Below are 21003 nucleotides of genomic sequence, written 5' to 3'. Positions count from 1 at the left end.
TTTCAAAACCCCAAGATGAAGATGGGCACAACATTTTACAAAGAAACACAATAATTCATTTGTAAATTCAGATTTTATTTGGATTTAAAGTATCTTTAAAACAAGTTTAAATCAAATGAAGACAGACTTAAAAGAGAACACAGCTAGCTCAGGTCTATGTATGATGGGAAGAGACAACATAAAAGCACCTGAATCAATATATGTCAATCCATTATTTCTTTACACAAGGCACAATCAGTATAGCGTGAGAAAAGAAAACCTGTTTGATACACAGTGTGCAGAGACACAGTTGCTTTCAGCTCACCAGATAGAAGCTGGAAATCTTATAGGTGACATATACTGGAATGTATGTGTCTTCGAACTGTCATTTGACTTATGGTTATCTCATGAATTTAGTAGGGCCTTCCTAAGCAATAATAATAAGCTATATTTATAGCCCGCCCCCTCTCCAAAAGGACTTGGGGCGGCTTACAACAAAATTAAATCATAACACATACATAAGCAAAAGCAAAAAGACAAGACAAAATATGTAACCAACAATTATATGCAGGTTAAATTAACATAACAGTATCACAATAAATACACAGTTTAAAAATTTATACTGGGTTTAAAACATATTGTAACCCGGAGGCAAAACCAGTTAAAAGGAATACTCAGAGGGGTTGTGCCAAGGTAGGTACTTCTGGGAACACTATAGAACAGGGTTTCTCAAACTAAGGCCTGTGGGCCAGATGCGGCCCTTCAAGGTCATTTACCTGCCCCCTGCCTTAAGCTTTAGACTTAGTCCTAAGTCTGGAATGACTTGAAGCCACACAACAACAATCCTAATTAACTTGACTATCTCATTAACCAAAAGCAAGTCCACACTTCACATTAAAATACTGGTAAATTTATGTTGGTTAAAATTGTTCTTCATTTTAAATATTGTATTGGGGTTTGGGGCAGGGGGTTGCACTACAAATAAGTTATGTGCTATGTACATAGGAATGTGTTCATTTTTTTTTCAAACTATAGTCCAGCCCTCCAATAGTCTGAGGGATCATGAACTGACCCTCTGCTTAAAAAGTTTGAGGACCCCGGTTTCAGAAGGAGCTAATACAACCTTGTACAATGTGCCGCAAGCACAACTGCACCCTGATGAAGATGAATCATGCTCTCATGGCTGATTAGTAGGTAAGGAAACAGACAGGCACCATTCAATTTATGCTAGAATAATTCAACATATTATCAGAAGATCTGGAAATATGATGATGGTTATTCTATCTTTGCTGCACAATTGTCACAAACACTGTGAAGGCAACCCTTGTCCTCCTAATTGCCCATGGGAGTATGTCTTCATGCTGTCAAGCTCCATTACCCTGGTGAGCTCTTGGTCACAACTCACAAATTAGCCTGTTAAATACATTTTGGCAATATATATTTCTGGTTAAATGAAACATATTTCACCTTTTCCCCATTTTTTAAAGTTTTGCTTAAATTCAAAGAAATGATTTTCCATGAATTCAAGGTTATTAGGATCCTAAATCCTTTTGAAGAATTACTGTTAATTTACTGAAAATGCAAGAAGAAACAGAGGTAGTGGAATATATTATGAGCAGGCTGAATAACTACTAATGCAAATGTAAGAATTATATGCTCAGGTTGCAAAAAGATAAATATTCAGAATCCAAGAAGGGTCCACCCAGCATACTAGACCAGGAAAATCTTTGTGTTTCACTCATGCTCCAAATGCCATGCTTTACTGATTCATTAAAACATACAGCTGGACTATATCTTGATTTCTATCCATTAGAAACAAAAGTAGAGCTTTGCCAAAAATGATTTTCCCACTTCATTTACTGTAGAAATAATGATCAGTTATCAGAAGGCATGCTATAACCATCACAGTTGAAATTCAAGTGCAGATGAACATATGTGTCCAAAGACACAGAAATAAGTTGCATACTTGTTCAAATATTTTTCTACCTTTTTAATTTTTGCATTCCAAGGGAGACATTGTTGACGCACAAAGGCCCTTTAATGATTAGAATTTGAAATATTTTGCTACAAAAATTGTATGTGAGGAAAAAGTCTATAAAGGAAGGCTGCTTATCTGATGGATTAGGGATTGAAGTGCCATCAGAAAATGGAATCAGCTGGGGTTGGATTGGATGGTTCTTCTGGTCTCTTCCAACTCTATGATTCTTATGATTCTATAAAAAGTAAAACCGAAGATTTTTAAAGCTTGCAAATGTATTCTGGATGCTGTAAAATGTGAATAGTACAATGTGTTGTCGAAGGCTTTCATAGTCGGAATACCTGGTTTGCTATGAGTTTTCCGGGCTGTATAGCCATGTTCCAGAACATGGCCATACCTCCTGGAAAACTCACAGCAAACCAATGAATAGCACACTATATATCATTTTTTAATTCAAGATCAAACAAGAAGAGCTTTCACGTGATTCAAGGAGGGGTCTGCTATTTCCATAGGTGTGCACAAGCCTCATAGGAAGAAGAACTGATGAAAGAGTGAACCCCTCATCAAATTAATGGAACTTGCCTTGCAAAACAGTGAGTTGTCAAAAAGTGAATCATCAAAAGGTGGCGGAAGCCTGAATACGAATTTGTTGAAATATTAGCTTAGCTTGGACTAGAAAATATGATACCTTATTTCTGAGAGATTATCTGGTGTGAAACCTGGAAGCAGAAAAAAAAAGTATAATGCTTACATGAGCTGTAAAACAGAACAATAAGGAAACCTGAATAAAGTGACATGCTTAACAGAGAACATATCACAGGAATAAGGGTTTATTCTTGACTTTAAACTGGATCTTGTTTTAAGCCTATTGAACAAAGGTCCTCAAAGATAGAAGTTATATGCTAAGGAGGGGAAGGTTTGAGTATACAACAATTCATAAATGTCACTGATTTGACCACTCCATCCATGTAACACAGAAGCCTCCAGATGTTTTGGACACTATCATTCCTCACCACTGACGATATTTCACACTGACAAAAAAAATCAAAGGAAAACTGCATTGCTATGCACATCGACTTGCAAATCACATCAAAATCAGGATACAAATTAATATATATTTGTATCCTTCCTTTGACCTTTTATGAGCAGGTTCTGAATAGAAAAAGTCCAATTAAAAAGAAGCAAAACTGTTCTTTATTCCAGGCATGGGTGACAGACATTTTCATACAAATAAACGGATGCATGTAACTCCTAATGTATAAACAACACTGTAACCACTACCTGAATCCTGCCCTTAGTCAAGAATATTTAATTTCTTGTATGCTTACTACAGCTGTGCAATATTTTGATTCTCCATTGTAAGTCAGATCTAATTTGTTAGAGCAGTGCATACAACGTGATATCACCCTCACCAAAAAATTAAGGATCAAAACTTTTACCTGGTTTTTTTTTGTAAGTTATGTAAATATTGTAACTCTCTGTGATGCAGTTTTAATTCACAGAACAATCAAACACTACTGGGAGGCGAGGCCAAACTTCTTGCCATGTCTCTCAGCCAATCAGGCCTGAAGAACGGGGGGGGGGGGGGGGGGGGCGCGGAGCTGTGGCCATTGCTCTTTAAATTCTTGAGCACCATGCTGCAGCCTCCATTTGTGGTCAGACAGGGAAAGTTAAAAGAAGTGCATGCTGGGTTCAGTTAGTACTAGCACTAGTACTAGAGAGAGGAGTCGGCGATAGCTTAAAGCTATGGCTTTGTCACTTACTTCTTTTTTGGGGTGAGTGAGCGCCTTTTGCCCTTTTTTAAACAGCATTTTGGGGATATCTTCTAGGGACTGCCAGACTATTTTGTGTGCATTGGCTGCCACAACCCACAAGTTGTTTGAGGTAGGCACAATTCCTTTTTGGTTCATTTTGAGGTTATCATTATCTTCTAGGGCTACTGCCAGCCTATTTTGTGTGTGTTGGCTGGATACCTTTGGGTTTCTTTTAAAGGAGATTTTACTTCTAGAAACATTAAGAACTTCCTAAAAAAATCTGTGGATGACCCAAACAACCTGAAACTTGATGAACTCACTTGCAGTGGAAAATGTGTCTTGTTCTCCAAGTGTGGCCCACATCCCACCTCAGCCAGCCATAGCAGCTAAAAAAGATTTAACTTTTTTTGACAAAGTTTAAAAATTCCCCTAAAATGTGACACTCTTTCTTAAACTTGGGCGAAATTATGCCCTGGTTATGTTATGTACAGTACTTGTAGAGAAATTCAAGAACATAGCTCTTGTACTTCATTTTTTTCAAAAAAGGTTTTCATAAAAACCTTTTAAAATCCCCAAAAATCAATAAGTGAAACATTCTGAAACTTGGGGGGGGGGGGGTAACAGTGGTAGATATGTTCTACCATTGTAGCAAGTTTCACCCCAATAGCTCTAAAAATGAGTGAGTAAGGAGCCCTGGAATTCTCCCACTTGGGCAATGACTTAATGAAATAGTAATGAAAAATTCGCTATTCTCGTTATAGCAATAAAATGGACCCTTACAATATTTTAGAAACACAATAGAAATGATGCACCAGCATCTCCTAATTTTGTAATCAGTACTGAAACATTTTTTTCATCAATGACACAGCGCTAATGCTTACATGTTTTACAATTTATTGGAAGCAATGACTTACCTGCCTTACTTTAGTTGGTGTGCTATTTCTTGTCCTAATTGCTATGTTTGTATAATGCCCATAGTTCTGATTCTGGCTGCCTCCAATTATCTCCCATTAACTGCTTTATCTTAAAACTTTTAAAATACTCTAAACGATGGCTGCAAGAGAAAGGAATGAAGAGGTCAGATGGATTTAAAATTTTTACACTTACTCCTATTAACTCCCACCACATTTGTCTAAATAATAAATAATGCATTTAATTTAAATGAAATTTAAATAAATTTAATTTATACATCTTTGCCATTTCAAAAATCTGTATGCAAATGTGTCAATTATTTGTACATCTGCACTACAAAATTGCTTTAAAGAATAACTTCCTATACCTTCTGACTTTTCATACAACAAAAAGAGCAGTGGAGTACACCACCCATACCAGTAGAACCAGTACACAACTCCTTTCCACCCCAAGCCAAGGAGGCTGTCCTGATCCTAAACTAGTAATGGACTGGATGAGGGCAAACAAATAAAAACTTAATCCAGACAAGACACAAGTGCTCATGGTCAGTCAGAAGGGAGATCACAGAATAGGGATTCAGCCTGTATTAGATGGGGTTACACTTCCCCTGAAGACATAGATTCATAGTTTGGATATAGTCCTGGACTCAGCATTGAACCTTGAAGCCAAGGTTTCTATGGCAGTCAGGAGTGCCTTTGCACATTTACAGCATGGATAGAATCCTGTTGGGAGTGACAAACATGTAATCTAGAGTTACGCATTCACAACAGTTTGCTATTCATGGCCCCTGCACATTACTTGCATGGTTTAGGAAACACAAAGGGACAGTGAAAGTCCATCAATCCCCACTTTCTGCTGCTGGGATAGATGGGGTCTGTTTCACTGTCAGTTGGGAAGAAGCTGATTCATGATTTCATTGCCCCTTGCATGAGCAATTTTATGTGAAGAAACATTGTGAAAAAGAACCCCGCTTCTACCTTTTGCAATGGAGATTGCTCATGAAATGGGGTGGAAACATTAGCCAGCTGCTTCGCAAGCAACAGAGGCATAGAACCCTATTGATGGGGGCTGAAGCCCCTTCCACACTGTGCATAAAATTCACATTGAACTGGATTATATGACAGTGTGGACTCAGATAATCCAATTCAAAGCAGATATCGTGGATTATTTGTCTTGATATTTTGGGTTATATTGTTGTGTGTAAGGGCCCTGAGAAGATCAAAACAATATTTACAGAGTAGATACATAATGATGGCAGTTACTCATTCACACTCTGGAAAATATGCTCCTTCGGGGATCATGTAGGAATTTTTTGTATGTATAAAGGTATGCTTCTATTTTACTATTCTAAGAAGCATACTTTAATTATTGTACTGTGTTATATCCCCATAATAAATTTCAAAATCTTTAGCAAACTGGAGTATGTGAAAGAGGATTATCTGGAAAGGTTATTTCACTGTAATAAGTTAACGTATTTAATAATGAGATTATTAAAAGCAAAACAAAAGATCAGTCTTACGCAACAGAACAGAAGCAGCAGCATCACATCAAATTCATAGAATCATAGAATCATAGAATAGTAGAGTTGGAAGAGACCTCATGGGCCATCCAGTCCAACCCCCTGCCAAGAAGCAGGAAATCGCATTTAAAGCACCCCCGACATATGGCCATCCAGCCTCTGCTTAAAAGCTTCCAAAGAAGGAGCCTCCACCACAGTCCGGGGAAGAGAGTTTCACTGCCGAACAGCCCTCACAGTGAGGAAGTTCTTCCTAATGTTCAGGTGGAATCTCCTTTCTTGTAGTTTGAAGCCACTGTTCCGTGTCCTAGTCTGCAGGGCAGCAGAAAACAAGCTTGCTCCCTCCTCCCTATGACTTCTCCTCATATATTTGTACATGGCTATCATGTCTCCTCTAAGCCTTCTCTTCTGCAGGCTAAACATGCCCAGTTCTTTAAGCCTCTCCTCATAGGGCTTGTTCTCCAGACCCTTGATCATTTTAGTTGCCCTCCTCTGGACACTTTCCAGCTTGTCAACATCTCCCTTCAACTGCGGTGCCCAGAATTGGACGCAGTATTCCAGGTGTGGTCTGACCAAGGCAGAATAGAGAGGGAGCATGACTTCCCTGGATCTAGACGCTATACCCCTATTGATGCAGGCCAGAATCCCGTTGGCTTTCTTAGCAGCCGCATCACATTGCTGGCTCATGTTTAACTTGTTGTCCACAAGGACTCCAAGATCTTTTTCACATTTTTCAAATTATATCAATAGTCCAGATTTGCCTGTGATATCTTTGTTTGTTAGCTACATTTCATGTGAAGAACAATAAAATATTCTTCTTGTACCAAACTCTCTTCCACACAGCCATATAACCCAGAATATCAAGGCAGATAACCCACAATATCTGTTTTGAACTGGGGGCCCTTCCACAGAGCCCTATATCTCAGAATATCAAGGTAGAAAATCCCACAATATCTGCTTTGAACTGGGTTATCTGAGTCCACACTCAGATAATGTGGGATTTTCTGCCTTGATATTCTGGGATATAGAGCGGTGTGGAAGGGACCTGAGTAATCTGACTCCCAGGGCCAGCCCCACTAATGAGGCACCTGACGCCGCCGCCTCGGGCGCAGGCCCGGGGGGGCGCCGTCAGGCTGGGCGGGAGGCGGGGCACCGCCCTGACGGTGCCCCGCCTCCCGCCCAGTGCGCCCTGGCCCGTCTGGCCTGCTAGAAAAGGCCAGACGGGCGAGCGGGAGTAGCGTGGGAGGCGGGGCCAGCTCTGACGCCGCTCCCCCCCCGCTCAGCGTGCCCTGGCCCCGCCTCCCACGTTGCGTGGGAGGCAGGGCCAAGGCACGCTGGGCGGGGGGGGGGAGCGGCGTCAGAGCTGGCCCCGCCTCCCACGCTACCCCCCGCTCGCCCGTCTGGCCATTTCTAGCAGGCCAGAGTTCAGCGGAGGTTCCTCCAGGCCGCAATCGCGGCCTGGAGGAACCTCCGCTGAACTCTGGCCTGCTAGAAATGGCCAGACGGGCGAGCGGGGGTAGCGTGGGAGGCGGGGCCAGGGCACGCTGGGCGGGGGGGCGGGGCCAACTCTGGCCCCGCCCCCCTCACTATTCGCCCTGGCCCCGCCTACCACGCAGCGTGGGAGGCGGGGCCAGGGAACGCTGGGCGGGGCCAGGGCGCCGGTGGCGGGGGCGCTTTTCAGCACCCCCGCTTCACATCAAAAAATATCTCCGGCCGGCCCTGCTGACTCCATACTGTCATATAATCCAGTTCAGTGTGGATTTTATACAGATGTGTGGAAGGGGCCTTAGCTGTCGCTATAGTATAACAGATACACTCACAAATCAGGCTTCTGTTCTTTCTGGATCTCAAGCTGAGGGGCAGGGTAGAGAGCTTCATAAATTCTGTTAACTCCTGATCCATGAATTGCAAATGCATTAAATTTGTCAAAGGCTGGTGGAAAATAGCTCCAAGGTAGATGAGCTTTGCCATTCCATTTGGTACTTGTTCTTGACACTTCAAACATTAAAGGGAGGTCTTGCTGTGCTTAGAAAAAAATATACATACTTATTCCAATGCTAAAAGCAACCAAATATTTAAAACGAAAGACTAATATGGTTTTACTTACTTTGCATACCTTCCGTTTGCCAGAAAGCAACAATACAAGATGCTGTCCATGCCTATGAAAACATGGCATAGTCACAATAGAAATACATTCACTACTGCATCTCCAAGCCACAAAATGATGATAGTTCTTAAATGAGAAATGTGATGCCTCATAAAATGCAAAGGCATTCTGAACAATAATCAGTTGTGTATCTAAATGTAAAGAGATCAAACTACAAGACTTGTACACCATCCCTCACCCACAAGCATATCCGCTATCTCAGTGGTTCTCAACATGTGGTTCCCCAGATGTTTTGGCTTTCAATCCTAACAGCTGGTAAACTGGCTGGGATTTCTGGGAGTTGTAGGCCAAAACACCTGGGGTCCCACAGGTTGAGAACCAATGCTCTATCTGTATACACACAGTGCTATAGCGTATGTGTTTTTGCCTTTTCCAGGGACTCCTTTCCTCTCTACCATCTTTACTGCTGTCCCCTTACTCACTGTATGATATCACCATATCTCTTTCTGATGACATTTATAGTTACTTACACATCATAGTAGTTACTTTCTAAAGCAGAGATGGGGAACCTGTGGCAATTCAAAAATATATGTTTCAGCTCCCTCCAGCTACTATGGTCAATGGTTAGGGATAACATTAGTTGCTATCAATCAACTAATGTTTGGAGAGTTCCTTTTCCACTTCTAAAGCTGCATAACAACTCCAAGCATATAAACTATGACAGGACTGATATAGAAAAAAAGAGAGTCCTCACACTTCAAAAAAATTCTAGCAGTCTTCAGAAATCAGTTTTGTACACAACATGTTTTTAAGCCAAGGCTACTCAAAATGGTAGTCTCTGGATTGATACCACTCCCAAATCCACCATCCCTGATAAGTTTTTGGGAAATAAACAATTCTAGTCAATAGGCGTAAATATTGTTCTGGCACATGGGGATGTAGGGGGAGGAACCTGCAGGGCTACCCACATTATTTATTTATTTATTTACAACATTTCTACCCTGCCCTTCTCACCTGAGGGGACTCAGGGCGGCTTACAACAACCGGCAAAATTCAATGCCAAACAGATCAATAAAAACAGCAACACATTTAAAACCATTAACAGTAATCCATAAAATACATTAGTCAAGCTTAAAAAATATAGTTACTTAATACCATTCTTCCAAGGAAGGTAGCTTGGAAAGCACTGATTAAAACAACATGAGTGGTACAGTTTTTAAACATTCTTAAATGTTTACTTACGGACACAGCTCCACTTCTAAATACTGCTCCGTTTGACCATTCAAGAAAAATGCTTCTACAACTAAAAAAACCCAAAAACATATTTGTTAAACCAATTTTATTAAATTTAAAAGACTTATAGAGCAATTGCAGAAATGATTACCTAGATGTAAATCTTACAAAGATCAGTATGTCTTATTGCCCAATGTGTACAGCACTGCGGATTTAGGCTGCAATCTGTGGCTGCTTACCTGGATTAAACCACAAATAGGTGTTACTTCTGAATAGGTATGTTTGGAACTGTATTCTTAAATCTTATTTTCTACTCTAATTTTTCACTGGTTAGACTATATGTATTTTACCTCCACTGAAAACGCTTTGTGAATGTTAACAACTACCATAAACTTGAACATAGGTTTTAAGAATACTATTGTGCCGTCGCGCCTGGGGCTGTAAACTCTTAGTGAAAGAGGCATGGACGTGACATCTTTCCCCAGGGGATTGCTTCTTGCCCTCCTTTAGGGAAACTGGAACTCCCAAGGACCAAAACACTGCAGTTAACTCAAAAACTGGGTTTATTCTTCACAAAGGGGGTAAAAGAAAATATACATTACAGTCTTTGATTGTTTAAGTCCATGAAGCTTGTCCAGATCCCTCTTTCTCTGGCTGTGAATGCCGGAGCAAACTCAGCCTCAGTCCAATGACCTATATCTGAAGACAAGAGTCTTCCTCTGTTGCCAAAGGACTGATGTGAAGGCGCTTGAGACTCCTCAACGTTGTTCAGGTTGGCCCTGAACATGAAGTGTGAGTCCCAAGGGTAAGAACCTCAGAATTGGTGCTGAGAGGTAACTTTTGAAGGGCTTTCAGAGCCAAGCCTCTCTTTCACGTCCATCCGACAGAGTGGAATGAAAAGGAGGAAACACAGTCCTACTCCAGGAAGAGGTGGAGCCAAACAGTTTTGCTGAGTGAGCAATATAACAGGTACAAACAACATTGATTGACAGATATAAATAACCAATCCAACTACATTTACAGGGTAAGGGCAAAATCAGGCATGATACAACAATTCAAATCTTGAAACTTATAGTTTGACATATAGATGGCGCCACTCGCGCCGTCACACTCCCGGCCTAGATTTCCGGACTTTCGGAAATCTAAACAAAATGGAGTTAAATACCTTTAACTCTAATAACGCTAAGACTGTATGTCTTCTGAAAATAACACAACCATGTCGCTGATAGGCCTGTCAAACAAAGAAACCTTTTCGTTAGATATGACCTTAACCTGGGCCTTGCGCACTCTATTGTCAGAGCTAGGATATAATTTTGACACAATACCCTTAGCCCATTGGTATCTAGGAGCATCTTTGATTAAGTAACACCAAATCCCCAACCTTTACGATCATTAACAAACCAAAACCCATAGTTTCTTAGGGCAGACTCTGTAATTGACCTTCCTTGGTGTTTGACTTTTGTGTGGAAATGCTGTGTCAACAGCAGAGCTATGTGGCTATGGTGTGGCAAAATAACAGGATTTTTAACACAGGATCTAATCTTTGCTCTTTTTAGTCTACCTCCAACCCTAAGGAGACCCTCATTGTCCAGGAAGGGGTTCAAGTCCTTTAAACAACTATTTTTGGGCAAGGATGCTTTTCTTTGTAAACAAGCTATTTCTTCTAAAAAACACTGTCTTTGAGTGGATCTCAGGATGACTGTTGAGGCCTTTGAAAGATCTTGGGGCTGAATTGCACCACTGTTTTTTGTAGTGATGTAATTTATGAGCCTGGTAATGGCTGCCTGAAGTCTAGTCCGTTTTGAAAATCTTTCAAACTTGGCTGGATTTAAACCTTGCCTTGATAAGTCTTGGCCATCGATGGTAGATTTGCAGGACTGAATTTCTGGCAACTCAGTGTCTTTGAGCACGGAAATGCTTTCTGGAAAGGAAGGATTTTGAAGACATTTGGGTCCAGTGATCCAGGATGACTTGGACAACTTTGCGGCTGATGTTCCTCGGGATGTCACATCTGCCGGATTTTCTGAAGTGGATATGTAATGCCACTGCTCTTCTCCCTCCGCACACACGCTGGCTGGTTCAGCGTAGTTGCTTCTGAAGAGGTCTTCCACAAACTGGGTGATCTGGGTCTTTACCTTCGGATCCTTTAGCATCCTTCTTCTTAAGGACAGGAGACGATGAAGGGCAACATCTCTGTTGTTGGGTAGAGATGGTCTTTCCGGCTTGAAAGGTAAAGGTGCTATCCAATTACCTTCAGGGTCTTGAGTGACTTGGTTGTTCATCATCTCAAGAAACTTCTGATCATTTTTAGAGAAGGCTGTTTACTCATCTCTCTCTGTGACTTCGATGATGGGAGAGTAATCTGGCATTACTCCCTGGCAGCAAACTGAGATGTGGCTGGCACATCCTTGCATTAGTGAAGGCCTTTTAGTGACAGGCTGGAACATCTTGTTCAGGCAGACTGGGCCTAACACCGTCCATCCTAAAGGCAACTGCTGGGCCATGGGTGATCCCTTAGGACCTTCAATCTGGTTGCTAACACGGAACAGTGTGGGACAATTTGCACCGATAAGTATTACGATGTCTGTTTCTAAGTCCAAAGCTGGAATTAGATCTTGAATACCTTTGAGATGAGCATGGGTTTGTACCACCTCCTTCGTCGCTATCTGTTCTTTGTTCCTGGGAATCAGGCTGCATTCTATAAGGTCGGGAAGATCGTACCTGGCCTTTTGTCCGACAGGTGAGATTTTGAACTTTGTTGCAACTCTGCCATTCATCTTATTCTTTCCAGAACAAGTGGATATGGTGTATTCTATTGTCTCTGTATGAAGGTCGAACATGTCGAAGAACTCTGGGGTTGCAAGAGATGCGTCACTTTGGGCATCCAAGGCGACGTAGACCCTTTTCTTATTCCATGGCTGCTTGTCTGGATACACCTCTGCCAGGCAGATTGGGTGGCAAATCCTGGGCTTGTGGCTATTTTGACAAAGCTTGGTGCAGGCAACCGCAGGAGCCTTGAGGGCTACCTGAGGTTCTGTAGGCCTTTGGTCTTCTTTGGTTTCTTCTTTGGTAGGAGAATTTGACTTTGCTTTGAATTGAGGGGAATCGAAGTTGTGCATTGCAGAGCAATGCTTGATGCTGTTGCAGTGTTGGCATTTAACCTTTTCTTTGCATTCTTTGGAGAAGTGAATAGTGGCGCCGCAGCATCTAAAGCACACCTTGGCCTTTTGAACTATTTGGAGTCGTTCTTTGTAAGGCTTCTTTGCGAACTCTCTGCATTCAGCTAGGCTGTGTGGCCTTTGATGAATGGGACAGGATATGGTGTTGTTGCTGACTGGTTGAGCAGAAGCTGCAGGAGTTGCGTCTGTCATCTTGACACTTAGGTTCCTTCTAAGATCTTTGCCCTGGGCTTTGTCTTCTTTGGAGGTCTTTTCAGGCTTTAGGTCTTGGTACAAAGCGAGAAGACCTGTTTGAGGGTCATTCCTCTCACGGGCTGCTCTAGTGACGAAATCCACCAAAAAGGTGAAGGGCGGGTATACATTTGCATTCTCCTCTTTGTACTTGAACACCTGTTTCCCCCAAGCTTCTCGAAGAGGAAAAGGAAGTTTGCAGAGGATGGCACTCTGCGACGTGTGCTGGTCCAGACATGCTAAACCTGGCAGCTCTGGATTTCCTTTGGCTGAAGCTAGCTCTAGTAAAAGATCACTAAAGTCCCAAAGCTGTTTGCAATCTTTCATCTTCAGTGATGGGAACCTGTTGAGTCGATCCATGAGGGATGCTTCTATCTCAGTGCTCGCACCGAAGCGCTGGTCCAAGCGAGACCACGCTGTGGACAAAGCTCTTTGGGGGTCTGCTACATGAGCAGCATAAAGTCTTTTTACTTGCTCAGCTGAGCTGGGTCCAAGCCACGCCATAAGAAGGGACAGTTCTTCATCCGCTTCTAGCTTGAAATCTCGAATGGCCCTCATGAAGGTGATTTTCCACAGAAGGTAGTCATCTGGTCGGTCAGTGAATTTCTGGACGCCTTTGTCTCTGATGTCTCTTCTTGGATTTCTCAAGAGGGAACCCAATTGAGACTCCAGTGTGTAAGGGTACATCTGAGGAGTGTGATGTGGCCCGACGAAGTCAATGTTCTTCGGTTGAACACATCTTGTCTCGATGGTAGGCGATGCTGGGTTCAGCAGATTGCTGGCAGGCAGCACCTCTGAAGCCTTCATCTTCAGCGATGGGAGAATTGACTTGGTATGCAGGGATGAATGTGGTGGTTCACTCCCGGCCATGCCTTGCCAATCTGAATGGACATCTGGATATTGTTGAAAGACGTCATCCTTTCGTTCCCAAGTAGACAGGTGGTATCTCTGAGGCCTAAGTAGAGGGATGGACTCTGACAGAGATGGCACTCTCCCGGCCGTGCTTTGCTGTACTTCTGAGGAATGGGCTGGCCTTGAAGTTGCGAACACTGGAACAGGTGAGCGATCTTCAAGGTGGCGAAAGGAGATATGACTCTGCACTACAGGTGATTCCAGTTGCAGATGTGCTGAAACCTTTGCTGTAGGCTCTTGTGTTGGCAGGAAACTAAGGTTTTCTTGGGTTAGTTCCTGTGATAGGGCTTTGGCTAGAACGTTAGCTCTGACTATCTTTTGTGCTGTGTCTCTTTTTACTTGAAGCAGATCTAGATCCCGTTGCAGCTCATCTTGCTTGGCTTCAGCCATTGCAAGCTCTATTTCTCTCTGGGCCCTGGCCTGTGCTAGGTCAGCTTCTTGTTGGGCCCTAGCCTGCGCTAGGTCAGCTTCTTGTTGGGCCCTAGCCTGCGCTAGGTCAGCTTCTTGTTGGGCCCTAGCCTGCGCTAGATCAGCTTCTTGCTGGGCCCTAGCCTGAGCTAGAAGCAGTTTCTGCTTGGCTTTAGCCTGTTGAAGGAGGAGTTCCTCTTCATTGAAGGCAAAACTTGCCTAGCCATTTCTGCAGACGCCTCTGCTTCTAAAACCTCTTTTCTAATTTTCAAACGGACAGCCTCTCTGTTGTAGTGGGCTGCTTTGGAAGAAGTACTGATGAATGAGTGTGTGGATTGGGAGGAACTGCTATGCCTAGATGAATGCTTGGATTTAAGGCTAGCATCATTAGATGGAATCTTGAGCAGACTGGATCTAAGGCTTACACATGGGGAGCCTTGAACCCTTTCTTCTGCACCTTTGAATAAGGAACTGGGCTCTGGTTCAAATAGGACTGCGCTGTAGCGCCTCCTCTCTTCTTGTAGGCTAAAAGAAATTTCCTTAGCCCTATCTAAAGACTCTGGAGTGTTAATTTTGTTCAGTACATAGATTATTTCTTCTGCAATAGCACTCCCATTATTGAAGGCCTTTACAAATTCTTGCCTGAGAATTTCCTTTTCCTTTGGGCAAAGGGATGCCCTTATTGCATCAGCTATGGTCGGCAGGTTTTGCCAAGCTCTGTTAAACCTCTGCCTAAGCTTGCCTTCCTTCTGCAAAAGGCAGAGCATTGTTTTCTCTGTGGGGTGCCTTTCTCTGACTGGGCGGGGAGATTTGACCCTTGTTTGCAAAATCTCATTGCTATGACTTGACATTCTGTAATTCAAAAGGAAACTTATCCCAAGTTTCAAACAGTACAAAATGCAATACTATATAACTATACAATTAAAGGCACACAAAAGGGCAATGCAATATTTTAAACAAGACAATTAAAACAGCTGCTTAACTGGGAAGTTAAGCCTGGGCTTTCATAAACTTGCAGCAGGCTTTGAAGAAATGGCAGGAACTGCAGAAGGTTGGAATTTATTGCTTTGCAAACTGGTTTCTGGAAGAGGCTTGGTTGCTGTAAAGGCTGGCTTCTGGAGAAATGTATCTACTTTGCAGAAACCTGGATTTTGCTGCAGTTGCAAGAGCTGGATGTAGCGATTTGCTGGCTTGAGAAACAGAAAAGGCGGGAAACTTAGCAAATGTATCAATTTTGCAAAGGCTAGGCTTCTAGCAAATGTATCCACTTTGCAGAAGGCTTGAACTTGCTGCAGCTACAAGAGCTGAATGTAGCAATTTGCTGGTGGCTTGAGATGCAAAAAGAGCGGGAAAGCTTGCAAATGTCTCAATTTTGTGAAGGCTGAGCTTCCCTCTGGAGGCAAAGGCAGGCTTCTTTTGACTTCTTTATCTTTAGGAGACTATGGGCTTGGCAAATTCAAGGCCCTTCCTGGCTCCTTCTTTTCCCTTCTTAGCATTTCTGGAAGGCTTCTTTCAGCAGTTCTGGAAAGGAAGGCTTCTCTCTCAGTACTTCTGGAAAAGAAGGCTTCTCTCAGCACTGCTGGAAAAGAAGGGTCCTCTCAGCACTTCTGGAAAAGAAGGCTTCTCTCAGCACTGTGCCGTCGCGCCTGGGGCTGTAAACTCTTAGTGAAAGAGGCATGGACGTGACATCTTTCCCCAGGGGATTGCTTCTTGCCCTCCTTTAGGGAAACTGGAACTCCCAAGGACCAAAACACTGCAGTTAACTCAAAAACTGGGTTTATTCTTCACAAAGGGGGTAAAAGAAAATATACATTACAGTCTTTGATTGTTTAAGTCCATGAAGCTTGTCCAGATCCCTCTTTCTCTGGCTGTGAATGCCGGAGCAAACTCAGCCTCAGTCCAATGACCTATATCTGAAGACAAGAGTCTTCCTCTGTTGCCAAAGGACTGATGTGAAGGCGCTTGAGACTCCTCAACGTTGTTCAGGTTGGCCCTGAACATGAAGTGTGAGTCCCAAGGGTAAGAACCTCAGAATTGGTGCTGAGAGGTAACTTTTGAAGGGCTTTCAGAGCCAAGCCTCTCTTTCACGTCCATCCGATAGAGTGGAATGAAAAGGAGGAAACACAGTCCTACTCCAGGAAGAGGTGGAGCCAAACAGTTTTGCTGAGTGAGCAATATAACAGGTACAAACAACATTGATTGACAGATATAAATAACCAATCCAACTACATTTACAGGGTAAGGGCAAAATCAGGCATGATACAACAATTCAAATCTTGAAACTTATAGTTTGACATATAGATGGCGCCACTCGCGCCGTCACAACTATAAAGATTGGTTTTTAAAAGTTACAGTGCAACATAGAGACAATAGATTGATTTTTTCCATCTAGATTAGATTGAACATAGCTGTAAAAAAATAACAGTTTTCCTAACTGGTATTAGCTGTCAATCAGGCATGTGTAGCTTTGGGATTTTTGTCAAGGGCCTATGTAGGTGAAATTGAATAGAACTGAGCAATCACTCACAACACTGACCCCAAGGAAAAAACGGAAGTACTGTACAAGAAACTGATGCCATGAACTTCTAGAGCAGTGAACTGAATGCGAAACAAGTGTCGGAGCAGAGAAGGAATTTCATCCATGTGTATAAAAAGGGTACTTGGTAATCTCATTGCGGTATCCCAATACATTAGGGAATCTCCTGAAGAATAAGTGGCAAGGATGAAATAAAAATAGTTCCTACAAGATTTCTTCTACATCTAGGAAAATAAGCATCCTTCTTCCGGGACCCAAAAGAGAAAGCATAGGGAAATTGTATCCAACTAATACCCACAGGTCCTATATATGTTTTAAATGAGGAAAGAATAGCCATAGAGGACCTGAGGCTGCACCTTCCCATTTTGGAGGTCTTACTGCACCCCAAAAGATACTTTCAGGCCCAGGGTTTTTTTCTCACTACAGTGTTGTGAATAATGATTAAATGAAGAATCAGGCCTGCTAGAGACATAAATCTCTGTGTTCAACCAACATCTACACAGAGAATTGAGGGAGGAAGCACAAAATCAATCCAGAATGCATTTGGTACCCATTTCATAACAATCCCACCTCTCTATTAAACATATATTTATGGTCTATTAGTAAAGATAACACAGTTGTAATAATCAAAATTTCACATTGCTAGTTCTGCAATTCTGTCTCAATGACGTACACAGAACCCTAACAGAGCCACTTTGGAAGAAAAGTGAAATACAATCCCAATATATAAAAATGCATCAAAACTGAGAGATCAGATAATCTTTGATAAGAAAAATTCAAATACTCCACGAATTTGAATCGTACTATGAGTACCTTAGAATGGTTTTCAATAGGCAAGAAGTGGTATCAAACTGAATTAATTCTACAGTGTCCTTAGAACCTGTATGTGTTCTAAGACTTGGAAGGGCAGCTATGAAGAAACTCAGTAGGACCCTCGTGTGCAAAGATGGAATACCAAAATCAAAACTATCCATGTCATAGTACATCTGATTTTTATGTATGAATGTGAAAGCTGGACAATGAATAAAACTGAAAGAAAAATCAATGACATTTGAAATATGGTGCTGGAGATACTATGGACTGCCAAAAGAACAGATATATGGGTCTTAAAGCAAGTGAACTATTACTTGAAAGAAACCAACATGACTAAAATGAGGCTATAAAACTTTGAGCATATTATGCAGTGGCATGATTCACTGGAAAAGTAATAATAGAAAAAGTGGAAGACAGTAAGAAAGGAAGGTCACATTTCAGATGGATTCAATCAAAAAATTAGTTGTGAGTCCTCAATTTGCAAGATGTTTGCAGGGTTATTGATGACAAGAGTATTTTGGAGATCTCTCCTTCATATTGCCTCAGATTGAAGTGAACTAAATCACTACAAGCTAACTACAGACCGACTAAGAAAATCTAACAAATGCTATGTTCAGCAAAGGACAAGAGGGATCCTCCCACTTCTGCAGGAGTCTACCGTATACCATGCTTCTGTGAAAACGTCTACATAGGGACCACCAAACGCAGAATTGCTCAGACACGAATCAAGGAACATGAAAGGCACTGCAGACTAACTCAACCAGAGAAGTCAGCCATAGCAGAGCACTTGATGAACCAACCTGAACACAGCATATTATTTGATAACACAGAAATGCTGGACCACTCCAGCAACCACTATGTCAGACTACACAGAGAAGCCATTGAAATCCACAAGCATGTGGACCATTTCAACAGAAAAAACGAAACAATGAAAATGAACAAAATGTGACTACCAGTATTTAAAAACTCTAAAATAAGGACAATAAACAAAGAACAACACTCAGAAAACAGGGGAATTCCAGACATAAAACAATCAGGGGCAGCTAACACCTCCAAACAAAAGATTCCCCCAGGCAAGAAGCAACCAGGCTTTGAAGCTACAAGGCCATTTAATGCTAATCAAGGTGGCCAAGGTGGAAGTCACATCCTTCACACTTGCCTCTAAGAGACAAGAGTTATTTCTCTCAACCTAGATCTTCCACAGATATATAAAGCCCACTTTCCTAGTTTCCAACAGACCCCTCAACCTCTGAGGATGCCTGCCATAGACATGGGTGAAATGTCAGGAGAGAACGCTTCTGGAACATGACCCTACAGCCCGGAAAACTCACAGCAGCCCACTGAAGTGAACTTGATGGCAAATGAGCTGCTACCAGAATACACAATATATTTACAAAGTAATAACAAAGGTACCACTTACCCTCATAGTCCCACAGTCCATTGAATGGTTTTCCTGACTCACCAGGAGGAGCTGGAGGATCATTGAAAAATGGAGCACTCACTTCCATAAGTATTCCTGCATTTTCTGGTGTCAGCTTGATTATTATCGGCTCATGGGATATTGGCAAGCTGTTCCACTGATGTTCGATTTTAAATTCCATCTAAATATTAATAATAATAATAATAATAATAATAATAATTTTATTTCTTACCCGCCTCTACTCATGCCTCGAGGCAGGTTACAACATTGTTAAAACTCACAATCAAAACACAATCATGTGAAAACACTCTTTAAAATACACATATTGAAAACATGTTTAAATACAATACATATTAAAATGCACAGACAAAAATTAGACATAAGTTTGAAATTTAAAATTTATAATATTGTACATTAGGCAAAATTAATTATTTTCAAATGATCAAAATACTAAAAAAGTCATGTTTTTTTAAAAAAATATCTTACTGAAAATAAAGTTTACAGTTTGTATACAGGATTTATTTAACTGACAAATGGCCATTTGGGTAAATATTATTAACTTGTGTTCATAATAGGCTTTCATGGCCGGAATCACTGGGTTGCTGTGAGTTTTCCAGGATGTAGGACCATGTTCCAGAAGCATTCTCTCCTGATGTTTTGCCCACATCTAGCAGGCATCCTGAGGTTGTGAGGTCTGTTGGAAACTGGGCAAGGGAGGTTTATATATCTGTGGAAGGTCCAGGGTGGGAGAAAGAACTCTTGTCTGTTGGAGGCAAGTGTGAATGTTACAATTAATGACCTTAATTAGCATTGAAAAGCCTTGCAGCTTCAAGGCCTGGCTGATTCCTGTCTGGGAGGTGTTAGCTGACCCTGACTGATTCATGTCTGGAATTCTTGTTTTCTGAGTGGTGTTCTTTATTTCATGTCCTGATTTTAGGATTTTTTTAATACTGGTAGCCAGATTTTATACATTTTCATGGTTTCCTCCTTTCTGTTGAAATGGTCCAGATGTTTGTGGATTTCAATGGCTTTTCTGTGTAGTCTGACATAATAGTTGTTGGAGTGGTCGAGCATTTCTGTGTTCTCAAATAATATACTGTTTCCAGGTTGGTTTATCAAATGCTCTGCTATCACTGACTTCTCTGGTTGAGTTAGTCTGCAGTGCCTTTCATGTTCCTTGATTTGTGTTTGGGCGCTGCATTGAAATCCACAAGCATGTGGACAATTTCAACAGAAAGGAGGAAAATTTGACAATGAACAAAACCTGGCTACCAGTATTTTTAAAAAAATCTATAATCAGAACAGTAGATAAAGAACAATACTCAGAAAAGATGGGAATTCCAGTCAGGAAACAATCAGGGCCAGCTAACACCTCCCCGACAAAGGATTCTCCCAATGCCAGGCTTTGATGTTGCAAGTCTTTTAAATGCTAATCAAGGTGATAAATTGCAACATTCACACTTGCCTCCAACAGACAAAAGTTCTTTCTCTCACCCTGGACCTTCCAAAGGTATATAAACCCACTTGCCCAGTTTCCAAAAAAAAACCTGACAAAAGAGGATGCTTGCCATAGATGTGGGCAAAACGTCAAGAGAGAATGCTTCTGAAACATGGCCATACAGCCCGGAAAACTCACAGCAACCCATTATTACCTTGTATTGCTTACGATATACTTAATAATTAAAAATATTTCCAACACGTTTTCTTAAAAGTGAATAGACATGTCTACACTGTAGAATTGATGCAGTCTGATACCACTACTGGTATGGATTTGTACTTTTACAAGGTCATTTGGCGTTCCTGGCCAAAGAATTCTCCAAACTACAACTCTCATGACGCCATGGCAGTTAAAGTGTTTAAAATACAATGTAAACAACCAACACCATCACCTCACCCTTGCGCTTCTTTACTTCTTTCTTAGTCGCTTCCTCCTTTAACTTGAAGAGGAGGTTGAACAAGGCTTGAGCCAATAAAAAAGCGTCCCTGAGGCACCCTCGGTTACGACTGGCGGCTGCGCGTGTGACG

At 41.8% G+C, this 21003-nt stretch overlaps 1 protein-coding gene across 2 annotated transcripts; it reads right to left on the bottom strand.

The window, feature by feature from the left end:
* Positions 1 to 54: 54 nt before the first annotated feature.
* c5h4orf33 (chromosome 5 C4orf33 homolog) lies at positions 55 to 21000 on the bottom strand. Of its 2 annotated transcripts, none has more exons than XM_062983660.1 (7): positions 20873 to 21000; positions 18979 to 19159; positions 9489 to 9549; positions 8247 to 8298; positions 7960 to 8159; positions 4626 to 4765; positions 55 to 2676 (listed from the first exon to the last, which is right to left on the bottom strand). In XM_062983660.1, the coding sequence occupies exons 2-6, from the start codon at positions 19157 to 19159 to the stop codon at positions 4660 to 4662; spliced, it is 600 nt and encodes a 199-aa protein (XP_062839730.1). In that variant the 5' UTR covers positions 20873 to 21000; the 3' UTR covers positions 55 to 2676; positions 4626 to 4659. The 2 variants fall into 2 exon arrangements, with proteins under 2 accessions (XP_062839730.1, XP_062839731.1); XM_062983661.1 differs by having other exon boundaries at positions 55 to 2192.
* Between the last annotated feature and the right edge of the window lie 3 nt (positions 21001 to 21003).

Source organism: Anolis carolinensis, chromosome 5 (genome assembly GCF_035594765.1).
Source record: "Anolis carolinensis isolate JA03-04 chromosome 5, rAnoCar3.1.pri, whole genome shotgun sequence".
Classification (NCBI taxonomy): Eukaryota; Metazoa; Chordata; class Lepidosauria; order Squamata; family Dactyloidae; genus Anolis; species Anolis carolinensis.
The sequence above is the reverse complement of the archived record's forward strand: the minus strand, read 5'-3'. Positions and strand labels throughout refer to the sequence as shown.